The 27,542-nt window shown below is 39.1% G+C and overlaps 1 protein-coding gene across 2 annotated transcripts in view; it reads right to left on the reverse strand.

Moving 5' to 3' along the window:
- Positions 1 to 27,542, reverse strand: part of LOC124268413 (GDP-mannose 4,6 dehydratase-like) — a 67,360-nt gene that overhangs the window by 23,857 nt on the left and 15,961 nt on the right. Inside the window, exons 3-9 of one of the 2 annotated variants that reach the window (XM_046703381.1) lie at positions 27,449 to 27,536; positions 25,829 to 25,843; positions 17,290 to 17,399; positions 13,990 to 14,182; positions 10,954 to 11,058; positions 2,221 to 2,346; positions 891 to 1,011 (exon numbers count right to left, since the gene is read on the reverse strand). In XM_046703381.1, the coding sequence (XP_046559337.1) occupies positions 891 to 1,011; positions 2,221 to 2,346; positions 10,954 to 11,058; positions 13,990 to 14,182; positions 17,290 to 17,399; positions 25,829 to 25,843; positions 27,449 to 27,536 (758 nt within the window). The remainder of the gene's footprint in view (positions 1 to 890; positions 1,012 to 2,220; positions 2,347 to 10,953; positions 11,059 to 13,989; positions 14,183 to 17,289; positions 17,400 to 25,828; positions 25,844 to 27,448; positions 27,537 to 27,542) is intronic. The other variant, XM_046703382.1, reaches the window with a different exon arrangement.

The following is a 27,542-nucleotide window of genomic DNA, read 5'->3' on the forward strand; positions in this document are numbered from 1 at the left end:
AAAAGAATAAACACATCTCATCTTTAGATAGCATGATTCAGATATGTCATTCTAATTACATAAACACCTCACATATTTTGAGAATCAGTATTGGGTGTCATGGAAAGATCATTTCTGGTGTCCACCACTGTGATATTGCTGGAATATTGCTAAAGCAGCAGAAAACTATACTTACTCACTCACGGAAAGATAAAAATATCCCCATAAAAAATGGAGCAGTATTTGTAAGTCTATTCTTGCAATGAGTGCAGGCTATTTGGCACAGGTTCTATCACACAATCCCCTCAGATCCACTGTAACAGTGGTATTGCACAGGTCCCATAGTGCTAGTCAAATCCACAGGTGTAGATGGATATATATATATCCATGCCCATGTGCCATTGTGGCCACTTAATACACATTACAGTTTACAACAAGGTCACCAAACCTGAGTTGGACCTTTCTTATACTGTGATGAAACTAGGTACCAAATATGAAAAGAATCTAGTGAACGGTTCTTAAGATATTCCAATTCGTACGTACGTACGTACGGACGGACGGAACCTAACACTATATCCCCCGCTTCGCGTTAAATGCGCGGCGGGGATAATAAGCATTAGATTTAAATTTGTCATTACAGGTCCAAATTGGAACCATTGCTGATCGTTAGAGGCCTCTCAATGGATGAGCTGGTCAGACTCATGTACTTGTTGATAACTGTAGCCATATAACATGGATCCATAGTTACAATCAGTCACTGGATAGTCAGGTCCAGATTTGATTTTTTATAGACCCACACACTTTGCTGGAGTATTTCTGAGTGTGGAGTTTTACAATCAATTATTCCAAATATACTGCTGATATACATGAAAGAAATCCCAAATATAGTTCAAACGAAAACATGTACGTACACAATGTCTACGTCGGCGATCTTGAAGGCCCTCTCGACAAACTCCCTCACACTGTGGTACTCATTGGTTGAGATTACAAAGTCTTCAGGCTCTTTCTGCTGGAGCATCATCCACATTGCCTGCAACAACAAAATACATACCATACTCTTGTTGTGTGGCAGTGTTTTCATTGTCATACAATGTTCCAAATACAAGTACCTGTTGACATTCAGGAAGGGGCAGTGCACTGTGCTATATTTACACAAAGTTCTGGAATGTACTGCAATCCTGCAACATCTTAGAATGATCTGGTAGCTTAAAATCCTTTGTACATCCCAATCTCTCTTGTAATCTAGGTCACCCTACCTCAACATAGTCCTTGGCATGGCCCCAATCTCTCTTGTAATCTAGGTCACCCTACCTCAACATAGTCCTTGGCATGGCCCCAATCTCTCATGTAAACTAGGTCACCCTACCTCAACATAGTCCTTGGCATGGCCCCATACCTCTATAGTCTTGGCATGGCCCGCTCTCATGTAATCAAGGTCACCCTACCTCAACATAGTCCTTGGCATGGCCCCAATCTTGGCTCCCTCGCTGTAATCTAGGTCACCCTACCTCAACATAGTCCTTGGCATGGCCCCAATCTCTCTCATGTAATCTAGGTCACCCTACCTCAACATAGTCCTTGGCATGGCCCCAATCTCTCATGTAATCTAGGTCACCCTACCTCAACATAGTCCTTGGCATGGCCCCAATCTCTCATTGTAATCTAGGTCACCCTACTTCAACATGGCCCCAATCTCTCTTGTAATCTAGGTCACCCTACTTCAACATAGTCCTTGGCATGACCCCAATCTCTCATGTAATCTAGGTCACCCTACCTCAACATAGTCCTTGGCATGGCCCCAATCTCTCTTGTAATCTAGGTCACCCTACCTCAACATAGTCCTTGGCATGGCCCCAATCTCTTTTGTAATCTAGGTCACCCTACTTCAACATAGTCCTTGGCATGGCCCCAATCTCTTTTGTAATCTAGGTCACCCTACCTCAACATAGTCCTTGGCCCCATGTAATCTAGGTCCCCTACCTCAACATAGTCTTTGGCATGGCCCCAATCTCTTTGTAATCTAGGTCACCCTACTTCAACATAGTCCTTGGCATGGCCCCAATCTCTTTTGTAATCTAGGTCACCCTACCTTAACATAGTCCTTGGTATGGTCCCATGGCCCCAATCTCTTTTGTAATCTAGGTCACCCTAATACAACATAGTCCTTGGCATGACCCCATCTCTCTTTGTAATCTAGGTCACCCTAATCTAGGTCACCCATACCCCAATCTCAACATCACTCAACATAGTCCTTGGCATGACCCCAATCTCTCTTGGAGTCGAGGTTCCCCAGCTGCAGCTCCTCCTGCTGACCGAGGGTGATCTTGGCCACAGCCCGGGTGATTTTACGTGTCACAAAAGTGGGACCTGAGAGTAAAGATGAACATTATGAGGTTGGATATCAATGTCTAGACAAACCCAAATCATCTTCTCTCCAAAAGATTGTGTTAATGACATGCTTCTTTCTGTATCAATATCTATTTCATGTGGACAAAATGGGATTTAACTAATGAGACCTTCAAGTTAATGAAGGAGACAGTACCTCTCAAACTGACTGACCAGATCAAACAGAATGTACAACAGATGACCAGGGGAACTCGTACCGTTCAGAAATATAGGTCAGGGGAACTCGTACTGTTCAGAAATATAGGTCAGGGGAACTTGTATTGTTAAGAAATTTAGGTCAGAGGAACTCGTACCGTTCAGAAATATAGGTCAGGGGAGCTCGTACCGTTCAGAAATATAGGTCAGGGGAACTCGTACCGTTCAGAAATACAGGTGAGGGGAACTCACACTGTTCAGAAATATAGATCAGGTGAACTTGTATTGTTCAGAAATATAGGTCAGGGGAACTCGTACTGTTCAGAAATATAGGTCAGGGGAACTCGTACTGTTCAGAAATATAGGTCAGGGGAACTCGTACTGTTCAGAAATATAGGTCAGGGGATCTCGTACTGTTCAGAAATATAGGTCAGGGGAACTTGTATTGTTCAGAAATATAGGTCAGGGGAACTTGTATTGTTCAGAAATATAGGTCAGGGGAACTTGTATTGTTCAGAAATACAGGTCAGGGGAACTTGTATTGTTCAGAAATACAGATCAGGGGAACTCACACTGTTCAGAAATACAGATCAGGGGAACTCACACTGTTCAGAAATACAGATCAGGGGAACTCACACTGTTCAGAAATACAGATCAGGGGAACTCACACTGTTCAGAAATACAGGTCAGGGGAACTCACACTGTTCAGAAATACAGGTGAGGGGAACTTGTATTGTTCAGAAATACAGGTCAGGGGAACTCACACTGTTCAGAAATATAGGTCAGGGGAACTTGTATTGTTCAGAAATACAGGTCAGGGGAACTTGTATTGTTCAGAAATATAGGTCAGGGGAACTTGTATTGTTCAGAAATATAGGTCAGGGGAACTCACACTGTTCAGAAATACAGGTCAGGGGAACTTGTATTGTTCAGAAATATAGGTCAGGGGAACTTGTATTGTTCAGAAATATAGGTCAGGGGAACTCGTATTGTTCAGAAATATAGGTCAGGGAACTTGTATTGTTCAGAAATATAGGTCAGGGAACTCACACTGTTCAGAAATACAGATCAGGGGAACTCACACTGTTCAGAAATACAGGTCAGGGAACTCACATTGTTCAGAAATATAGGTCAGGGGAACTCATACTGTTCAGAAATATAGGTGGGGAACTCACACTGTTCAGGAAATACAGGTCAGGGGAACTTGTATTGTTCAGAAATATAGGTCAGGGGAACTCACACTGTTCAGAAATACAGATCAGGGGAACTCACACTGTTCAGAAATACAGGTCAGGGGAACTCACATTGTTCAGAAATATAGGTCAGGGGAACTCACATTGTTCAGAAATATAGGTCAGGGGAACTCATATTGTTCAGAAATACAGATCAGGGGAACTCACACTGTTCAGAAATACAGGTGAGGGGAACTCGTATTGTTCAGAAATACAGGGAAGAGGTACTCGTATTGTTCAGAAATATAGGTCAGGGGAACTTGTATTGATCAGAAATACAGATCAGGGGAAGTCACACTGTTCAGAAATACAGATCAGGGGAACTCACACTGTTCAGAAATACAGATCAGGGGAAGTCACACTGTTCAGAAATACAGGTCAGGGAACTTCATAGGGGAACTTATATTGTTCAGAAATATAGGTCAGGGGAACTCACACTGTTCAGAAATACAGGTGAGGGAACTCAGTATTGCTCAGAAATACAGGTGAGGTAACAGGTACTCGTATTGTTCAGAAATATAGGTCAGGGGAACTCGTATTGTTCAGAAACATTGGTCAAGGGTACTCGTATTGTTCAGAAATATAGGTCAGGGGAACTAGTATTGTTCAGAAATTTAGGTCAAGGGAACTCGTCTTGTTCAGAAATACAGGTAAGAGGTACTCGTATTGTTCAGAAATATAGGTCAGGGGAACTCACATTGTTCAGAAATACAGGTCAGAGGTACTCACATTGTTCAGAAATATAGGTCAAGGGTACTCGTATTGTTCAGAAATATAGGTCAAGGGAACTTCCTCGTATTGTTCAGAAATATAGTCAGGATTCAGATTGTTCAGAAATATAGGTCAAGGATTCATTGTTCAGAAAATATAGGTCAGGGAACTTCATTGTTCATTATTCAGGAATATAGGTCAAGGGAACTCGTATTATTGTTCAGAAATATAGTCAGGATTCTCGTATTATTCAGAAATATAGTCAGGTTCCTGGGAACCTTATAGGTCAAGGGAATATAGTCTTTATTGTTCAGAAATATAGTCAGGAAATATAGTCAGAGTCCTCGTATTTATTCAGAAATATAGGTCAAAGGGTACTCGTATTGTTCAGAAATATAGTCAGGTTCCTCATTATTGTTCAGAAATATAGGTCAGAGGGAACTTATATTGTTCAAATATAGTCATTCAGAAATACAGGTGAGGGGAACTTCATTGTTCAGAAATATAGTCAGAAATATAGGTCATACCCGTTATTCAAGAAATATCAAGGGAAATCAGGATGTTATTGTTCAGAAATATAGTCAGGATTCCTCGTTATTATTCAGAAATATAGGTCAAAGAACTCGTGAATTAATACTTGTTCAGAAATATGGTCATCTACTCTGATGGTCAGGGGGTCCTCGTATTATTCAGAAATATAGGTCAAGGGAACTCGTATTGTTCAGAAATATAGTCAGGATTCCTCGAGTGAACTCGTATTATTCAGAAATATAGGTCAAGGCTACTCATACTGATAAGAAATTCAGCCCAGGGTTACTCTAGTGTTCAGAAATTCACCCTGAATATGTTCTTTTATAAAAACCCAACATCCTACTTCCGGTACACCAACAATCTACTTGTCCTGGATGAAACAAACCCATGTTTGTGGAGTCACCAAACATGGTCTGCATACTGTTCACTAACCCTTCTTCATTGGCACAACAAAACCAAACATATTATCACTTTTCATATCTAGTAGCCAGCTAAGTTAAACTGGCAAAAAGTAAAACCAACACAATCAATACTGGTTAAATGAAGATGGTTTCCATCAAAGTTGAGCCAAACACATACAATTGACTGACAGAGAATGGTATTCTTGATCTGCTGTAAGCAGTGGTTGAGGAATATGTCAGCCAAACGTTTTGCAACCATTGCAAAATGGCCACAACAAAACCATTCAAATTCAGTTGATGATTAAGGCCAGATTTTGTTATTTCAACTGATTTGTTGTAATGTCAACATGCAGTCACCTCCCTCTCCACCAGACATTAGCCTTACAGAGTTACACCCAGTAACAGGGCCTGAGCACTGCAAGCCGCTATGGACAAAGGGAAGCAACTCTATATGCTTGTGATGAACCTCTCCTTGGAAGATTGGGAATACGATTCCATCACAAGGTCATCAAATTCACACAGTAAGTCAATACACTACCAAAACCTGACAGAACCACTGTACAGCCTATTGCAACAAATACCACTATGCCATGTGATAAATGTTTAGAAATAAACATGATTTTCCGACAGGACTAATACACAGAAATCTTTCAAAATTCAGGAAACACAATTGCTTTTCCTCAACATATCCAATCATTAATACACTGTTGCTATTGATACTAACATTTACGAAAACCTTCCAGTATCTGAAAATGTCCAGCCCACAATAGCTTCACAAGTAGTCCAAATATTATATCTGATAGCAACATTAATAAAAGATATAAATCTATCCTAATCTATTGATCATCATCATTCAAGTGTAACACTCTTTAACAAAGCATGAAACTGTATTTAACATTTAACCACCACTAATGTTTGCAGCCCAGCTTTCTGATGACATGCTAAGTGCACGACCAGCCATCCACATACGAACTTAACAAAACACCCAGACATCTCAAAAAGCTTGACAAGGGTGCGAAGATCTTATGTTGCCTAAACCCTTGCCTTATACACACAAAGACAGCCATCTAGGCATGAAAAGAACACCTTGAGGCCAAAATCGTCAGTGTTGTTACACCCATTCAGGCAGAAAGTTTGACGACACAATGCGCTAACATAATACTATAATTACAATAATTACGGCTATCCGTACTCGAGCTCTCTCCTCCCATCCATCAAGCGATTCCTCTTTAACACACTTGATTAGTGGAGCACTTGAGGCCTCCCAGCCCTGACACTTGTCAATGGCCCCTTCTAGGGTGTATACACAAGAAGAATGGTCTTGTGATTGTGGTAATCAGTGTAATTATCATGTAACGCCTAGATAGCTGTTTCTGTGTTGATGTTGCTGGAGAAGCATATCTGACTAATTGAAAGGTAAAAGCTACTACTGGATAGTGAGATAGCTACACTGGCTGCCATGACACTCAGTACGGAAAGATACTGATCCGTTGTTTCAGGAGCTGGGATGGCAGTTGCAATAATTATGAAATGTTGATACACTTTAAACCATTTCGGGACAAATGAGGCTGAATCGTGGCATGGTAACTATTAGTATATTGCTTACCATGGTTACACCTCTCTGGCACACAGTGGGCAAAGGTTAATGGCTTGCTTCTCATGTTGTAAGTGAAGAAAAAAAGTTTACACCTGGGTTTATTTAGATATTGGGGTTCTGTTCAAACCATCTGCCACTTACACTTGTTCTTTCAAAGCTGCTGGTTGAGTGTGACATGAAGCTCACATTACACACTTTTTGTACCAGAAGATTCAAAGTTTCGGCTTGTGAGCGAAAAGAAAAGTTAAAACACTGAAGTCATCCTGGTAATACCACTGACACTTGACACACAAACTTTGCAAAAAATCTTTCTGAAATGACTTAATTGTTTCCTTAACATTTAGTACACAAGCTCTTTGAAATGACATGTTTGGCCAGAGAGAAGAAATCTATGCTTTCAGTTATGGGATCCCTGATCATATAACGAGCTAAAAAAAGGCGAGGATCATTAATATTCTGGGTGTGGAGCAGACTGAGCATACAATTTCATAAAATATATCCCATATATTATATTAATCATTCAGGATGTCGCGCACGATACATAAGTTTCATCGTATCACGATACCCATGCCACGATTTGATAAGTATCACGATACCTATTTTCACAGCATTATTGCGTTAGTTACATTTTGCGTCCCTTACATTTTGAACATTAATATTTCATATTTCATAATTGGCCATGAAAAGATCAACATTTCTTATTCTCAGAGATTAAAAAGTTCTAATTTCCCATAATTGTCCATGAAAAATAATCATTAATAACTCTCATAACATCAAAAAACATGATGCAATTGCAAAATGTAAACGATACATAAACATATTTAAACCGATACTTTTGAAAACAAAATATCGATACAGTTTTGAATGTATCGATAATTGTATCGTCTTAGAAAAAGTATTGATGTATCGGGGCATCCCTATTTATCATCACCTTCCTTATTCAGTATATCTGTTATTTCCTGAAGTTATCTGAATTATCTGCTATCTGAATTATACCTTAAAACAAAACAATCATACATTTCAAAGTTTTATGACAGATGTCAAAATGTTATCAAAATCAAAAACCTCATTTATAAAGCCACTCTTCAAATCTTAAAATTCATAATTTTGGTTATGCTAATTATTCTTCCCTATTTTGATTATTAAATAAGAACGAACAAAACCAAAGACATAAATCATTCCTCACTCTCAGTTTTGCCCAACTCAAGATGTGGCACATTTGATATATGTATATATTTTGTCATACAAGGTTCTCCTAAAAGCATCAATAGCAGTAATTTGACCATGGTTGCTGTAAATAACACTGAGCTGATACGATCTGCCATTCAGTTCAACCACACTTTCCTCAAAATTAATGTAAACAATATTGAGTACAATTTTGAAATAAATTTTATAAGTCAAACCTTCAGTTAAGATATACAAGTTGCACTTTTTATAACCAGATACTTAAATAAAATTAAATTAAATTTAACTGCCCACTTCAGTACGGCCTAGTAGATATGGCGGAACATGCTCATGGCAACGTCTGTGCATTGTGAAGAAAAACATCAAACTCATTGTACATGTTTATCATGCCACCCCATCTACACATCTGTATTTGTTTGGAAAAAGTGTGCATTATATTCAAGAAACCGCAGCAGTTCAAAGTGATGGGAAACAAGACATTTATTAACTGCAATTGAACACACTTATTAATTTCCACATGAAACACAAACCATTTGAAGCAGCCATTCAAACTTACACAACTGGAAACAGGGCATAGTTTCTTTGAATATTTCAAACATTGGTTTCTTTTCAGTAAAAGAAAAAATCAATATTTTTACTCTAAGAACCCATTAACAATATTTCATCCAAAACTTGATACTAATTAGCACTTTGCCAATTACAATACAACTTGTGCTGAGGGCGTGTTCACCACTGGCCTGAGACGCTATTGTCAAGCATGGTGCAAGCAGGTTGACCTCGTATGAAACCTGCAATTCTGGAGCCATGTCCCCTACAACTAGTCATTATGATAATAGGACGTCTGCAAATTATAGGGAACCTTGCATAGGACACAACAGAGGCAATAGGCCATAGACAACTGAAAATATATTTAGACCCAAATTTTTTAAATTGGTGACATATACAAAAGGACCAATAGCTTGATGCCTGATGAGCGCCACACGTCGCCAGGCATGATCTGCACCACCCACTGACATGCACCCAGTGTGCATGCTGTTCCGCCCTCTCATTACCCTTAAATCAAGCACAACCAATTGACTCATCAAAACTTAGTAGTCAATAATTAGAATCAAACAGGAGGTAATATATCAAAATATTTACGCATTTCACTGAATTGTGAACCAAACTACATATTGTAAGCTTCAATGAATAAATTACCTATTATTTGCTGGTGCCGTGAATCTATTGCTACCTGTTAACGATGGTTGAGCTAAACAACACAGACCAAAGTACTTTATTTATCAGGTTTGTTCAGTACACTGTTGTTGACAATGAAATGTCAACAATGAATCTGCACCACTGAAACAGCTGCTTCCTCTATGAAGAGAAACAGGAAAATGTAGCCAAATGTGAATAATATTCTCTTTTCAATCAAAATCACATTTCATTTACTGGTAAACGAATTGGAACAGATTGCCAAGTCCGTTATAAACAAGCAATCATTTCCATATGATTTCAATAAAAATACAGAGAAAATGAAAGGCAGAAACTATAAAAGAAATAATCGTAAATTTTCAAAAATTGGATTTGGTTCTCAGTTTGTTCCTATTTTTATTATATTCACTCAGATAGCTGCTTGGGACAGAGTAGTATGCTTTATGACAGCCTGATGTGTAATAAAAATCATATCAACCTAAAAAGTGTGACACAACTCACAGGGATCACGAATCCCAAAGAGCCTTTGAGATGAAACAGTTGAGAGGAGGACAGGGAATCCTGGTAATGTATCTGTTTGACAAAATTAATAGTATGTTGTATCAGCTTTCATGCAATTAGTGATCAAAAAGCAGCCTTGACGTGTCGTTAATAGGAAGGGACTAAGTCCTTTAAACTCCTGCACAAGTCACGCCTTGCGTTGTGCTACTGTCCGTAAATGTCAAAAATATCACCCGACTACCGTAACATCGCTTCCTTGTCAGTGCAAGGGGAAAGGACACATTTGCCTGCGTAAACATCGAGGCAATATGGCCTGACAGAGGAATTACGACAGGAAATCTCCCCCGATATGACTTTCCTTTGTACCCTGTCACAATGAGTAATCAAAGAAAACATCTTTGACTGTTTTGACAATGTCAAACAAATTTTAATGTTTGTGTTTCTCAGCATGTTTAAAGCAAGTACCTGTCATGGTAAAGGCTTCAGATGGGGTAAAAAGTGGTTGTGTTGTCATCTGTGGTTGGATAATCTTCTACCTGACTGTCACGTCCTCCATGTTGGCCAGCCAGCCATACTCTCCACTCACTCATGCCATTATTTCACTGATGTATCCAATTATACCAGTTTGCTGCTACATCACACACAAATTATGATCAAACGGCATTAAAAATGGGAACTTTTAAAATCCACAGTTTTGACATTTTTTACTCTTTCCATCCAACTGATCATACTGTTTTCCAATTCTGTAGTTCCATTTGTTTCATTGCCATTTTGAACATTGCGTCATGTCAGCTTCATGTACGAGGTCGGTCCAAAGGGATGCAGGTTCTAGATGGATTACCACTTTGGTGAATCCCACAAACACACCTATGGTGCTGACAAACCAACAAACATAAGCAGGATGAACAAGGATTCAAACCCATGATCACAGGGACAAGCCCAAGGGATGCAACTCTGCATAGTCACTTCTTTGCCCCTAGTCATGACCAAGTAGAGTAACGCGCAGTCCCCCTAACCAGACTTTCCCTTCAGGAAGGGGGTGTCCTTCATCACACCTCCCTATTAGACTGGTGTTTCTTACCTCTGCGTGGACTCTCATGGTTGAAGAGGATGCCATTGCAAGCAAACATGTTGTACGCCTCACGGTAGTTGATGACGATCCAGTACCCATACAGCTTGGCTACACCTGAAAACAATCACCATTCCACGTGAAGTAATGTGTCCGATACAACCTGACTTTTAAAGTTTGTGTCTCACCATCAGAGGAAGTACATCTGGATCTTGTTACACTACGGGTTTATCTGCTGAATGTATGTGCATGCATTAAGTCTTTCAACGGCATTTGGAAGTGATACACATTAAAGGTTCAAATCTATTCATGTCAACTACTTTATTATGAGGAATACAACATTTCGGAGTATATTCTTACCTGATGAAGGAGTAAAAATTTACTCAGAAACATTGTGTTCCTCATAATATAAAAGTTGACATCCAAAATCTTCATGAGGTTTTTACTGCTGCAGAATTCACGTCAGTTCAAACCTATCATCAAATGGATGTTTTCACATTACTATTTTAAAATTTCTCATGTTAACAAATTGTTAGCATCTTGACATGAGAAAGTTAATGAAGGCTTTAATTCTTGAAACATATTGTACATATGTAGATATGTAAGTATGTTCACCCAGCAGTAAATGGGTACCCGGTGGGATAAGTCATATGACAGTTATGCATACACGGAAACTGGCACTTTATAAATATCCAGTATTATTATAAAGCATTTCCTTATCAACATGTAAATCTTCACAGCAATGTAGAGCTCAATATTTATTCATCATACATGGGGTATACAAGGATGGTGTGTGGACATGTACTACTGAATATCAGTGTTTCAGCTCGGATGGTAAATGTGAAATGAATTTTCAGATAAAAACCATTGTGTACCGATATATCCATTATGTAACTCCTCCTTGAGACTAACATAGGCTTAATGACCATCTATAATTCTCACTGATCCACTCAAAAGAATCAGTGTTTGAAGTTAACCATGAAAGTTTAAGGGTTCAAGAATTAATCCTGAAGTTACAAGCAAATATTTACGGACCCCTAGATTAGAATACAACAGCACAAAAATCAAGGACTCCAGGGCCAACCTCGTTTCAAACTACCGATTTGACGCTTCCCAGCCGAGTTTAAGACAGGACCCTTGACATCCCTGTTATCCCAAGAATGAAGTAACACTCATCCTTTAAAGAATTAACCGGTAATGTTATGGTGGACACTCCCAATTCTTCAGAGTCCATGTTTACACACTGTGACCGGACCCAGCGAACACACCTAATTCACCACCCACCACTGACCATGTTTGTTGATTTGAACATAGTATCGATGTCAGCCTTCACACCTGCTCACTGACCAACCCAGCAACCAAAATGGCTACTTTCCTGGACCACAACAATTTGCCGTTTGTTGCCGGAAGATCGCAGGTATCGTTTACACCCAGGTGCTAGGGGCTAATATAATAAAAGCGGTGAGTGGTGGAAGTGAATGGAGACTGGTCATTATACCTGTCCACACCTGTGTCAATGTTCATCAGCCACTAATGAACATAGGAGACAGGTGTCATCTTACTGAGTTGACCAGACCGGCAAAAGCACAATGCAAGTTTGTTTCAGTATTAATTAAGGTGGAGCTCTCATTCAATGTTCTCCTTCTTTGAAATTAGAAATCAGAGAAAGGGCACTGCTCAGAGAAATGACAATCAATATGATCCTCCGCGACAAAGAAAATTAAATTCTTTGATCAGCAAATGTACTTTCAATCTTTGCATCTTTGCATTAACATTGATTGCAGCATGAAGATTAATCAAGGCAAACCTTGCATGTCATTGACAAGGGTGAGAATGGGTTATATATACAGCAGTTCTCCAACACTGGCAATTCCTGGACACAAGGACTGAATGGTTCCACACATTGAAGTTGAACCCACACATGGAATTCCTACCCTCAGTGAATTCTGCTCATAGCACCTCATGGATACTGAATTCTCCAAAGAGCACCCTTATTTTCTGCAAACAGCACTCGTTGTCTGTTATTATCAATACCCTCATAAATCTGCAAACAACATCACATAATTCTGCAGCCACCCTCTTGAATTCTGCAAACAGCACCCTATTGAATTCTGCAAACAGCTCCCTACTGAATTCTGCCTACAGGTCCCTATCAAATTCTGCAAAAAGCTCCCTACTGAATTCTGCAAATAGCTCCCTATTGAATTCTGCAAAGAGCCCCCTACTGAATTCTGCAAACAGCTCCCTAATGAATTCTGCAGAGCTCCCTACTCAATTCTGCAGATTCTACTGAATTCTGCAAAGAGCTCCCTACTGAATTCTGCAAAGAGCTCCCTATTGAATTCTGCAAAGAGCTCCCTACTGAATTCTGCATACAGGTCCCTATCAAATTCTGCAAAAAGCTCCCTACTGAATTCTGCAGAGCTCCCTATTGAATTCTGCAAAAGCCCACTACTGAATTCTGCAAAGAGCTCCTTACTGAATTCTGCAAATAGCTCCCTATTGAATCTCCTGCAAAGAGCTCCCTACTGAATTCTGCAAACAGCTCCTTACTGAATTCTGCAAACAGCTCCCTACTGAATTCTGCAAACAGCTCCCTATTGAATTCTGCAAAGAGCTCCCTACTGAATTCTGCAAAGAGCTCCTTACTGAATTCTGCAAACAGCTCCCTACTGAATTCTGCATACAGCTCCCTATTGAATTCTGCAAAGAGCTCCTTACTGAATTCTGCAAACAGCTCCCTATTGAATTCTGCAAAGAGCTCCCTACTGAATTCTGCAAACAGCTCCCTATTGAATTCTGAAGAGCTCCCTACTGAATTCTGCAAACATCTCCCTATTGAATACGACAAACAGCACTCTCTTGAATACTACAAAAAGCATCCTCATCAATTCTGCGAACACCAACCAAAGGGACCTTAATAAATTCTGCAAAACAGGACACAAAGGAATTCTGCTGATAGCACTGTTAAGACTACTGTAAACAGGCCCCAGTACATATAGCATCCTAATGACTTGTCAGTAAACACATAAATATGGGATTACTCACCATACGGGGAGCGTGGATAGAAGGGGGTGGTCTCTTTCTGCGGAATTTCCTGCACTTTTCCATACAGTTCACTGGTAGAGGCCTGGTAGAACTTCACTTGGTCTGTAAGTCCGGTTGTCCTGATTGCATCCAACATTCGCAGTGTTCCCACGGCATCAACATTGGCTGTGTACTCGGCCAGTTCAAAGGAAACCTGCACAACAGACACCCAGGTAAGGATGTGGTAGGATATGGTCAAGAAAAGTCAGGTAAATGACATTATGTACATTGGCTGTGTACTCGGCCAGTTCAAAGGAAACCTGCACAACAGACACCCAGGTAAGGATGTGGTAGGATATGGTCAAGAAAAGTCAGGTAAATGACATTATGTACATTGGCTGTGTACTCGGCCAGTTCAAAGGACACCTGCACAACAGACACCCAGGTAAGGATGTGGTAGGATATGGTCAAGAAAAGTCAGGTAAATGACATTATGTACATTTCCAGTTCAAAGGACACCTGCACAACAGACATCCAGGTAAGGATGTGGTAGGATATGGTAACACACATAAAAAAATATCAGGCATATGACACCACGTTCAATGGCTGTGTACTCAGCCAGTTTAAAGGACACCCACACAATAGACACCCAGGTAAGGATGAGTTAGGATATGGTAAAAGATGTCAGGTAAATGAGACCAAGTACCGCCAAGTTGTTCTCATTTGTAGACATAACTATTGAGTTGGTGCACTACAGCTTTCTCTAACGATCAAGTAAAGTTCTCATACTATTCCAGCAAAAGATAGTCATACGTACACTCCGTATTTACCCCTATAGAATATGTAAGAAATGATTCCAATCACTCTTCTTGCCAATAACTAACCATTTCATCCAAATACAAAAAAGAATCAATTTCCAACTTACATAACTGATGTTTCCTGGTTTTAAGTCTGTAACACTTTCTATCATCCATGTGTCCATACATGATGAAAACAGATTTCTTTACACATCCACACAGAATTTAAACACTCCAGTTTGAAAGAAATAAGTGAAGAGACAGTGAAAAATATCCTGTATGCCATAAAACTGTCCGTTTGCTTGAGTATCCTATCGCAAACTAACCACAAATGCTGCATTTGACCATCAAGCCTATAGAGTAGAGAGGAAGGGGTATTTTAATAGAAAACATCAGTGTTTACACACACCACACAGTGGAAACCCACCAAACCTTGCGTCAACATGGCTTTTTGACAGCAACAATCACGCTGTCAGCGCACAAACACAAACATCATATTTATGTTCAAAAGTGTCAAAGTAGTGTCAAATGCTTCACTACGTATGTTTATTGAAACATAAGCCTTTTTCCAAAACTGCAAAACCTATCAGCTTTATTGATTAATTCCATTTTCATCACCCAGGACACATTTGTAGCAAATATCACCCCTGGCTTTGAGCTATCATGTTTTAGATTTTTGGAAAGTGCTGGCTAATCCCAGTTCTACAAATTTCCTAGATTGGGCCTATCCGCCTGACTTGTCGGCAATATTTTCCTTCGCATTCATTGAATCATTTTCAAAACAAAAAAGAGCTTGGGGCAAGAAGAAGGGAAAACTTATAAATTGACCCCCAGCTGTTTCCAATGGAAGCAGCTTTGTGTGGGACTCTGGCTCCCTAACTTGCAAATGGAGTTGTCCGTAGGTTGACAGATATCACGTTTCTATTTTGAATTAATACATCACACGATTTCCTTTCGAATCAATTAAATCAAATGAGATGCTCTGAGTTAAACAAGCGCTGGCCTGCCTTAACATGGAATCAAAACAGCAGCCTCAAAGGCCGGGTGACGCTGATCACGAACGTTCATCCATGACCAGTTTCCACAGCCTGGGTTCCTAAATCAGCCCGGATCTACGGATTAATTGCAATTTGCTATAGTTTCATCTCAAGTGCTGAGTTTGGATTAGACATTGTGCTTCAGTGGAATGGAAAATTGCACAAAATATGTCATTTTCTATATAAAACCTTCCAGCCTAATGCTGATGAGTAAATCGACACGCAGATTTGTGTCAACACACGCCATTATGTTCATAGTGATGACAATAAAACTATCTGTATCAGTTCTGATTGAAATTTGGTGGTTAAAAGATTGGGATTTCATGGGCAGGAAACAGACTGGGACATGATGTGCTGAGTTTGATGAAATAATAGCACTGTGGGGGTTAATCCTATTTAAATACATACACTACCATGTCCAACTAAATTACCACTTTATAACATACAATGTCTTCAAATCATTATTTCCTAACTTTCCTTTCACCGTTGTCCAAATCTACCCACGTGGAGGTGAAAGCTCCATGTCAGTAATCTCGCAGACATGCAATGTTGGTGAGTAAATGCTTTGGGTGACCATCTGTGTTACACTTAACTTGGACTAACTGCTCAAACCAATGGTGAGTTTTCAACATCATGAATAATACTAATTATCAATGAAAAGATTTGATAATTACATCAACTATGTGAATAGCAAGTTTCTGGAAATTCAGAATACATCTACAATTGATCGACAACATAATCTGTATACTATCTGTGAAAATATATTTTGCTTACTTTTTATAAAATTGTGAACCTGCATTTGTACAGGAGTCCAACATCCAGAAATCACCTGTACATCTTATGACAATTTAGAAATGAAAAGTAATTTAGAGATAAAATTCATCTGACAGCTTTATACACGAATGTGTCATCTTGTATTAGTTCTTATGCAGTAGTAAAGACACTAATATCATGACTGAGCTGTCATCACGTGACTGAGCTGTCATCACGTGACATGGCATTACAAGTCATGAATTATTGGGGAAGCCTTGTGGTTAAGGCATTTGCTCGTCACGCCAAAGACCCCCTAGTTCGATTCCCCACTTGGGTATAGTGTGTGAAGTCGATTTCTAGTGTCCCCACTGTGATGTTGCTGGAATATTACTAAAAGCAACATAAAACTAAACTCACAAACTAATGCCAAGCCACATTGTTGATAAATATTTTCCCATTTTCGTCATTATAGTTGGTTGGTGTTTAACACTGCACTCAGCCATATTCCAGCTATATGGCGGCCCCCTGTAAATAATCGAGTCTGGACCAGAGAATCTAGTGATTAACAGCATGAGCATCGATCTGCGAAACTGGGATGTGATGACATGTGTCAACCGAGTCAGCAGGCTGACCACTCGATCCTGTTAGTCGCCTCTTACAACAAGCATGGGTTGCTGAAGACCAATTCTAACCCGGATTTTCACTGGTACTTTCATCATTAACAGTGATCTTACCTTGACATGACTCTGTGCGGCCAGGTTGTAGATCTCTGTGGGACGGACCTGGCTCACGATCTTCACGAGGCAGGTGCTGTCGGTCATGTCACCATAATGCAGGTGCATTGCTGCAACACAAAGTTCGCAAAATATACAAACACAGAAAAAAAGCTAACTCACAAAACATAAAACACACAAGATATAAACAAACAAAAACCCACCCCATTGTCTCAATTGGGAGACAAAGGTATTAACGCAAAACCACCGCAAACATGATTTCATTGATTGATAACTGTTGTGTTCAGACAGCACTATCATGATTATTTTAAGTCACAGCCAATATCCTCATGTTTTTACCGCATCTGTTTGTCTTAACTTACCAACCAATCCTCAACTTACCAACCAATCCTCAACTTACCAACCAATCCTCAACATACCAACCAATCCTCAACTTACCAACCAATCCTCAACATACCAACCAATCCTCAACATACCAACCAATCCTCAACATACCAACCAATCCTCAACTGAGTTCAGTCTGACATCATACCTAAAGCCATGAAATGGGGCTTCAATAAACTTCACTCCTGCTAATCATATTAGAAACCAATACAGTTCCAAAATGTGTTTCAAGAACAACTACAAAATTATGTCTGTATGTCATGTAACTTTGAAATAACTATTAATGTATCGACTGAAATTGAATTTGAAAATATTTATTTTGACACTTAGCAAAGTCTACATTGGTAAGAGTTGGTGGCAAAACCATCAACGTATTCAGAAGCAGCCATTTCAGTTACATCTTACAATTCAAATTTGAGAGGAAATTAAACTGTACCTTAATCGTGCATGGCATTCCGAACACAGTCCCACCATACACAGAGAGTTTTTGAGAGACATCTTTTTTCTGATATACTTAACATTTGTGAATTTAATGGCAGCATTGTTTTGCCTCCGACATTTGTTCCCCACCATTCCCCAATGAGCATCTGGCCACAATTGTATTAAGAGTTTCCCCGGCAACCTACAACTAAAGTAAACAGTTGGTCGGACTTTAATTTCTTTTGTTACACAAACACAAAGGTCACATGATTTTTGATGTTTCAAAACATAACAGGACAAAGTGGCTGGCGTCAAAATCCAAACTTTCGCTTTGGCATTATGGGAGGTACTGCTTGGAGCCATTACAACAAGATTAGCAGAAATTTCCGTATCGGTGGAACAGGGAGTTATTACATGGATTTAAGTGTATGAAAACAAACAATAAGCTATACATGAGACTGAAGAGAAATGGGCTGGCCTGCCGTATGTGTGGTCCTGCACTGCCTACATACATATCATCGACTGCGTGGCCGATCCTGGCGGAACCCGAACCACAGAACACCATGTGTCATTCATGTTCCAGTATTCAGGACAATTCCACCTGTGCAATGTCAGCAGAGATCGGTCATATTTCTAATAGAGGTGTCCTTTGTGTTTCATTAAAAACTATTCACACAAGCTCAACTTTCAACAAAAACAGCTGTATTTCTGATTCTTAGGAGAGATCAAGTGTCTTATTTGAGGCATTTCAGTAAATTTTAAGTTGTGTACTCCTATTTAAATTACTAAATTTTATTTCAAAATAAAATTTAAACAGATGTGAACATAAGTGCTTTGGAGAATAGTTTACAAAAAATGATGTGTGCTGTCAGTGTCTATAGGTTTGGGTTCATAGAAGTTATGACAACCAATTAAGATAGAACTTTTATCCATCATAATTGACAAGCTCAATATCGTCATATTTAAACTTGCATCAAGCAGTTTTGGTCGTCTGGTGAGAAAACATCATGATTACATAGTTTTAGAAGCCCAGGAAATACACTTACTTCTTTTAAGTCTACAATAACAATAACAAGCACATTTACCAAACATTATCAGAACGCAAAGATATAAGTTAAAGTTCATTTTTTAAATTTAATATTTCCAGCTCATCAAAGACATATCATTGGGGCCAAAAAACATTGATTCAAACCAGTCATGAGATTTTGTCTGATTGTGCACAGTGGTGCTCTAGTCAGTTAAAAAGTAAATTGTCGCTTTTTTGTTTCTCTAGCCAGTCAAAAAAAATTATTAAAAGTGTTGCTTTAAGATGGGATGAAAAGCCAAGTATGCACTACTCTAAACCAAAATGACACCAATCACATACACATGGTGGCCAGGTGTTGAGACTTGACCAACCTGATTTCCATCTAATTTGATTGATATTGTTGTGAGCGGTCCTGCTGTGGAAATGAGGCAGCATGTTTCTGGTTGTACCGCTGCATTTGATATACATGAACTACCCACTGTCAGCAGAGTACTAACACATTCGAAATGTGTAACTTACGCCAACAAGCCTCTTATCTCTGGTTCGGTTTGGACAGATGTTTTACATCACGTTTTAGTTGCATCTACACAGCCAGGTGAATATTGTGCGTATTTCCCTACAATGGCTGTCTGAGAACCAAGCCCAAACAAAATGGAAACAGGACATGAAAGTTTCCAAGTTTCTGTTACATTCACAAATATGTGTGTTTGTTTGTTTGTTTGTTTATTGTTGAGTGCTGCCGTCAGCAAAGTTCTAGCTGATCAAACCCAAAGAAAATATCCCTGAAACGTTTACCTGATAACAAGTATGGACAACCACTAAAACCAAACGTTTCCTCCTGACACCTTTAACACTAGACAAACTGCCTCAGGATGGTACCTTCCTGGTGACAGTGGCCTGTATATGGGCCACACAAACCAGGAGACAGATGAGCATTCATCCCAGGGACTTGGGTACAGTGGCATGCAGTCAAACAAGTCACTGCACCTGACTCAATACAAGTAACAGTGTGTTGGATGCTGAGAAAGGAGGAGTGAGTGAGTGAGTATGGTTTTACGCCGCTTTTAGCAATATTCCAGCAATATCACGACGGGGTACACCAGAAATGGGCTTCACATATTGTACCCATGTGGGGAATCGGACCCAGGTCTACTGCGTGACGAGCCAATGCTTTAACCACTAGGCTACCCCACTGCCCCTGAGAAAGGAGGAAGTCAGTGATGTTGGGCAGAGTAACGCTTATTCTCTGAAAATGTAGAGGTGTAGCAATACAGTGAGATGGTGATACGATGCATATCCCAATAATACAGGTGTAATACCATTAGTATCATGATACAGAACATCGATGAATTGTATAGAGAGACTTGCATCTTGATACAGTACAGTATTGCCATATTGCTACACAATCACAGAAAATATATAATTTTGACAGAAACAAACAATTCTAATTAAACTGAAAAGGAGCCTAGCACGTAAATCGTAAATCTATATTTGTTTCATATAGGGCTGGGTGGAAGGGAAATATCATGGTTCAGGGACTGTGAGGCAGTCTTGATGTCAGGCTTATTTCAAACTCATGACATCAGTAATATTCTCTAGTAATAAAAGTTGAAAGTGAAGTGAGAATTTAGTCTTAAAATGTGATCACTCTTAAGCAGATAACAAACCATGGACCATATTCACGACTGAGCTGTTTCAAACCCTGACCAGTGACATCTTGCAGCCAAGGGGTGGTGGGGTAGCCTAGTGGATAAAGCATTCACTCGTCACGCCAAAGACCCGGGTTCAATTCCCCACATGGGTACAAGGTGTGAAGCCCATTTTGGTGTCCTCCGCCATGATATTGCTGGAATATTGCTAAAAGTGGCATAAAAACAAACTCACTCACCCACTCTTACAGCCAAGGGACACAATTCTGTATAGTAAGTTGTCACACCTCATACTCTTGGACCAACACAAGGGTGGGCTTAACATAACATACAGATGTGGGAATCAAACTCATGACTAAGATCTGATTATTATATAGCTTTACCACTTGGCTACCCAACCTTCCTCTTAAAATTCAAATTCAAAAACCTTGTCCATACTTTGTGGCATACAGTATCAGTGTTCACTGTTCAGCGTGAAGCATGAAAACACACGATTTAATGGGTCTGAATAGGGACCCGGTATTCCAGCCCTCCAGCCATACTTTCTGTTAGAAGGTTGCCATGTCTACATGACATCAAGCACATCCACAGGGTGGATTTTAATAACCATCTCTGCCAACAATAAACACCTTCAGTCTGAAATACAGTTATCTGCTTTCAAGATTTTTTCTCAACTCAATATTAGCAAACTCGAGAGTTTTTCAAGAACTTTTCCCCCCATAATAAGACTTTACATACTCATGATATCAAGATGTTCCAATAAAGATAAACTGCCTTTAATATTTTGTTCTCAAAAGGTTCATTTTACCCTGAAAAAGACTAAAATAAACAAGGCCGAGTATTGAGTGAAAGGATGTAGTTAATCGATCGCCCAAGTCGTAACACTCGACACCACCTCAAACAAATCTCCGATGCAGCTATCTTACCCTCCCAGGCAAAGATGCTCTTTTGTCACCAGCACAGTCGTCCCCCCTTGGCTAACCTCTCTTCTCAATAGAGGAAGAAAAGAACATGGCCTTTTGAAACTCGAGATATTTCTCAACTGCATAGCTCAGTTAGCTTGGACAAAAACGACAAAAACATTCTTTGGAAAAAGAATCTGACTAAAAATTAATTTGCGCATGGCGGAAATTCTGATATTAATCAGAGTGGATGCCCAGCTAGCGCACCAAATTGGCAGGAGTCCGCAACAAATTAAACTACTCAAATAAAATTCACAGACAAAAATGGTGGAGAGAAAATTTTGAAATTTGCTGTGAAATAAAGGATGAGTCAAGCCACAACTGTTTCCATTCAGCACAAAATTAAATCATCTCCAGTGATTTGGTTGTGAACGCTACAGTAAATATTTGTTTTACCGCAAGCAACAATAGACGTATGGACGCAGAAGAGGGCGTTGGCCAAGGGGGTGTCTGGCTCCCACTTAATATTAGGAGGGACAAATCAGAAGCGCTTTTAGCAGCTTTGGCATAAACGTATCTCATCAAGATGAAATCTGGTCTCTAAAATTACTGCATTCATATCACCCTATGGTATAAGATGGCATCAAATTGTGCCTAGATTGAATTATATCCCAGCCTAAAACAAGGGCAGATGCTACAGAGTTTCTGGCAAGCAATAATTATATGCAATCTCTCTTCATAATCGTAGGTCTATTACATCATTCGCCTTACCCAAAACTTATGGTGTTAAGTTGCTATGGTACTTGCGTTTTACATTATTCAAACTTCACCTGAGCAAAAATCTTCAAGGAGAGATTTTACATTAACAGCAAGTATTGAAATATATAAAATAATCAGAATTATTGTTTATGCACTGTCACTAGTCTGGAGTACTACTGATGTAGGATATAACAGCATGTTATTGTCGTGTAAATGTGCTCAGTGAAATCTGGTCCATGTAAACATAGAGCTTCACAGAACCCTATTCTAAGTTAATATTACAACTACTTCAGAGGTGCAGATAGCCAGTGGTTAATAGTGTGAACACTAAATAATCGTTATACAATGTGTGATGAACTATTCAGACACTCAGACTAGATAAGAAACATACCTACTCTACTATAATTTACTACCTGAAAGTTGTACATCAGCAACAGTACCAGTTTAGCTTTATCTGCTGGTAACAACTTCCAAGTCATGTCATGTGCTATATTAATCATGAAAAGTGGGTCTTTTTTCTACATGGTGCTGAATGCAATCTATCACATTATGCCGTGGAATGACCATATACTGTTTAGACTGATTTTCCTCTGTGGTTTGAGGTCAAGATGGCGGGTTTAAATTGATTTTCTAATCAGTCAACTTAATAGGCTGCCTAACTCATATTCAATTCTTTTATATTTGGATGCCTTAAACCATTTTTAGAAACTCTTCATTAAAAACGTTCATTCAGTGGTGGAAATACTTTTCACAAGATAACAAAAAATTATTTCTTCCCAACTATTTAATCCTACTTCCTGAAACAAGAAGAAAGTCTTCACTTATTATGTTTCTACCCTGGCCTCAGGTTCTTAGTGGTTGTGGTTTGTTAAGAGAAAATTATTAACAGATGAAAAAAACATTCAATCACCATTTTATTAAATAAAAGGGGTAGCATTAGCTGAGTTGAGGTATTATTGTTAATGATTATACCATCCAATACTGATGAGGAAAAAGCACCATTTTTCTAAAGTATTCAATATCCATATATCAGTTTTCAATGAAAACTGTACATTAAATAGAGAATCTCACCCAAGTGTCTACTGATATAAATTATATCAACACGAGTTGATAAAGTTACTATCGAGGCTTGCCGAGGATATTTTTCCTTTTATCAACGAATGTTGATATATTTGATATCAGAAGAAACGTGGGTGAGGTTCTATTTATCATAAAAAATCACTCTTCTTTAGTTTTCAATGAAAAGTGTACATCTGAACACGGCACTGCCCAGGGACTTGCAGTGCAGCGATGTCATAGCATTGTGATGTCATCAACTTGTTGATCAGCGATGTCATAGCATTGTGAGTCATGTAAGTGATGACGTCAGGGCTTTGTACAAAATCTACTGTCAAAACGATGTCTCCTAAGAGATGTATATTTATATTTTATTACAACATTTAACACATTTAATATGTGTCAGTTGACTTTGGATATATAAGCCTTGCCTCAAAGATGAAAAAAGAGAAACATGCTTCTAAATTATGATGAAAAACTTTTTGATGAGTAAACCGTGTATAAATGTGTCATCACTCCCCAAGTCCAAATATAAACCAAACACTGCTATCTCTTATCTATATTCATCATGAATGAAGTGAAATCAACTCTGATCGTATCTTTGTCCATGGTGTCAACTATAAGTACTTGATAAATGTCAATCTCTTACTTGATTGGTGGCAAGTACATACTAATTCACTTGCCACCTCAGGGGTCAAACAATTTTTAACTCCTTAAGATTACCGTGTGTAACTGTCTTGTATATAGTGCCGGAAATAGCAATCAGCTGTGCTCACGTTTTCCGGTGATCAAGTTAAAACATATACCCAATAATGTAACAGGATGAATTTTGACGCAGTGATCGGTAAAATATAATAGCTAAAAGTATTATTTTACCAAAGAAATATATCCTAGCCTTGTGTAATTTTAATTATAAGTTTTGCTCTACATATGTTAAACATGTATAATCAACACTAAGGTTATACGGACCCTCACAAACATGGTAGGCAGAAGTTGTATGCTCATGGAATGAGGTGAAATAGACATGCCAGTTGATTATTACATCATCCAGCTACAATAAATATGACATTAAGCGAAACAAAATTTATTTGCGTATCCATTTTCTGTCAACTACACTTCATTTCGAGACGTGAGTAGACACAATATGATTGTGATTTCTGTGAATAATGCAGACCAAAGTTATAATTATCAGTAACTGCCAGTTGTCTTGGCTGAGATGAGACCCCATCGCAAGTGATCGGCTAGTGTACAAAATATACCATTTTGATACTGATTTTAACAGTCAAGTTAGGATGATTTGTAAATGTTACTTGCCACCGGGCAAGTCAAAATGCCTATTTTACCTGTCCGACACCGAATACTTACTGTCCCCGGGAGTCGGGCAATCATATTGTTTTACCCCTGCACCTAATACTTGTCTTCAGTATTTTCTGTTTATAAAAAGCAACAAGTCTCTGCAGCTCACCTGCATAAGATGAAATAATGGCAGCGATGTTTACAGCCAAGGGAATGGAAATTTGTATGCAACTGTTAGAAACAGCACAACTGGGATCAATTGTACAGTGTTAGGTCCATAGGACTGGTAGTTTAACAGATGTCAATAATGTATAAGTTGAATCAGTATGACAAGGCACATATTAGTTGGTTTAACTTTCATTTCTTTCACTTTTACCCACAATAGATATAAGAGATCACATGTATCAAAGTTTGTTTTTTTAATGTATTTGTACTTCAAAGTTATGTTTTTAAAACAATCCAACAACCAAATAATAAAAACACCAATATAAGCAATACCGTTTCCCCAACTGGAGCACTGTAACTACAAGTCCAAAATGGGTAAGTGAGCGAGTCTCACGCCATATAAAACTACCAGCAAACACATAGTACGACATCAACATGAAACAGCCCCTGTGTGAACATGTATTTGTGGGATATGCTGTGAGGCGTTAACCATCCACCATAGTCACTATTCCACGTGACCTCTTACTCGAACTGATCATGTGACACAGGACACACTTTCCTTACAAAATGGCTACCCTGCAATCTTACGCTGTCCATCGCCAGCTGGTAACTAGGACTTTTGATTTGTAAACTTATGACAATGTCACCACGACATAAACAACGCTGGTAGATATATGTATCTTGGGTATTTTGTTTTGACAGGAGCCATGTTATCATAAGTGTGTTCTTTGTCATGTGACCACCGAACAGAGCAGAATATCATATGTCTGTTACATTAAGGTCAATGAACATTGTTGACGGCATATCCCACAAATACAAGAGCAGATTTTCCCCAGAACTACTGTGTGCCAGACACATTATATAATTATATATATACTTACATCTTGGGACATTTGCTTGAAAAACAAACATAAGCACAATATGACACCACAGGAACATGCAAAAGTAGTCATGCATTAAAAATACAGACAAATACGGCTATTTCATCAATTTATGTGTGACATAAAACATAGTTCCACATAGGAACCACTATAATCTAGACCTGCCATCTGATGGATCTATAAAGTACGCAGGCAATTGCAGCAATGTTCCAGTCATATAACACATGGTTCAGCAAGAGTGAGTGACTGAGTGAGTGAGCATTATTCCAGCAATATCACAGCAGGGGACACCAGAAATGGGCAAGAGTGAGTGATCGAGTAGGGCATAATGCATGTAGTATCACGGGATTCCATGTATATCACAGGATTCCATGTATATCACAGAATTCCATGTATATCACATGTATATCACAGGATTCCATGTATATCACAGAATTCCATGTATATCACAGAATTCCATGTAGTATCACAGAATTCCATGTATATCACAGGATTCCATGTAGTATCACAGGATTCCATGTATATCACAGGATTCCATGTATATAACAGGATTCCATGTATAACACAGGATTCCATGTATGTCACAGGATTCCATGTATAACACAGGATTCCATGTATATCACAGGATTCCATGTATAACAGGATTCCATGTATGTCACAGGATTCCATGTATAACACAGGATTTCATGTATAACACAGGATTCCATGTATGTCACAGGATTTCATGTATAACACAGGAATACATGTATGTCACAGGATTCCATGTATATCACAGGATTCCATGTATGTCACAGGATTCCATGTATAACATAGGATTCCATGTATGTCACAGGATTCCATGTATATCACAGGATTCCATGTATGTCACAGGATTCCATGTATATCACGGCATTTCATGTATATCACAGAATTCCAAGTATATAACAGGATTCCATGTATATCACGGCATTTCATGTATATCACGGCAATCTATGTATATCATGGCGTTTCACATATATCACAGTATTTCATGTATATCACGGCATTCCATGTATATCATGGCGTTTCACGTATGTCACAGCATTCCACGTATAATCACAGAATTCCAAGTATATCACAGGATTCCATGTATATCACAGCATTTCACGTATATCACAGGATTCCACATGTATCACGGCATGCCATGTATATCACGGCATTTCCCATATATCACCGTGTTCCACGTATATCACGGCATTCCATTAATATCACAGCATTTCACGGCGTTCCATGCATATAACAAAGTGAGTGAGTGAGTTTAGTTTTATGCCGCTTTTAGCAATATTCCAGCAATATCACGGCGTGGGACACTAGAAATGGGCTTCACACATTGTACCCATGTGGGGAATAAAACCCGGGTCTTCAGCATTACGAGTGAACGCTTTAACCACTAGACTACCCCAGAGCTCCTGCAGTTCCTCAGACAATCTTCTACTCACACTGAACCCATGTGTTCATCCCAATGAAGCAACACCATAACCACAAGGCTACCCAAGCACCCTCAATCACAAGACACAAAACAGAGTTAATTATACAGAGAAGGCTATATCAAACATGCAGGTATTCTGTCATGGGAGAGACATATTGGTGTTATATGCTTACATCCTTCTCGGTGAGACTTGGGGTCAGCGTATAGATGTTCAATCCGGCTGGTGTTGAAGGAGGAAGACCTTCTGATAATTCCATGGACCTGAAA

The sequence above is a fragment of the Haliotis rubra genome, unplaced genomic scaffold (assembly GCF_003918875.1).
Source record: "Haliotis rubra isolate DU_JTF1 unplaced genomic scaffold, ASM391887v1 Scf138, whole genome shotgun sequence".
In the NCBI taxonomy this organism is placed as follows: Eukaryota; Metazoa; Mollusca; class Gastropoda; order Lepetellida; family Haliotidae; genus Haliotis; species Haliotis rubra.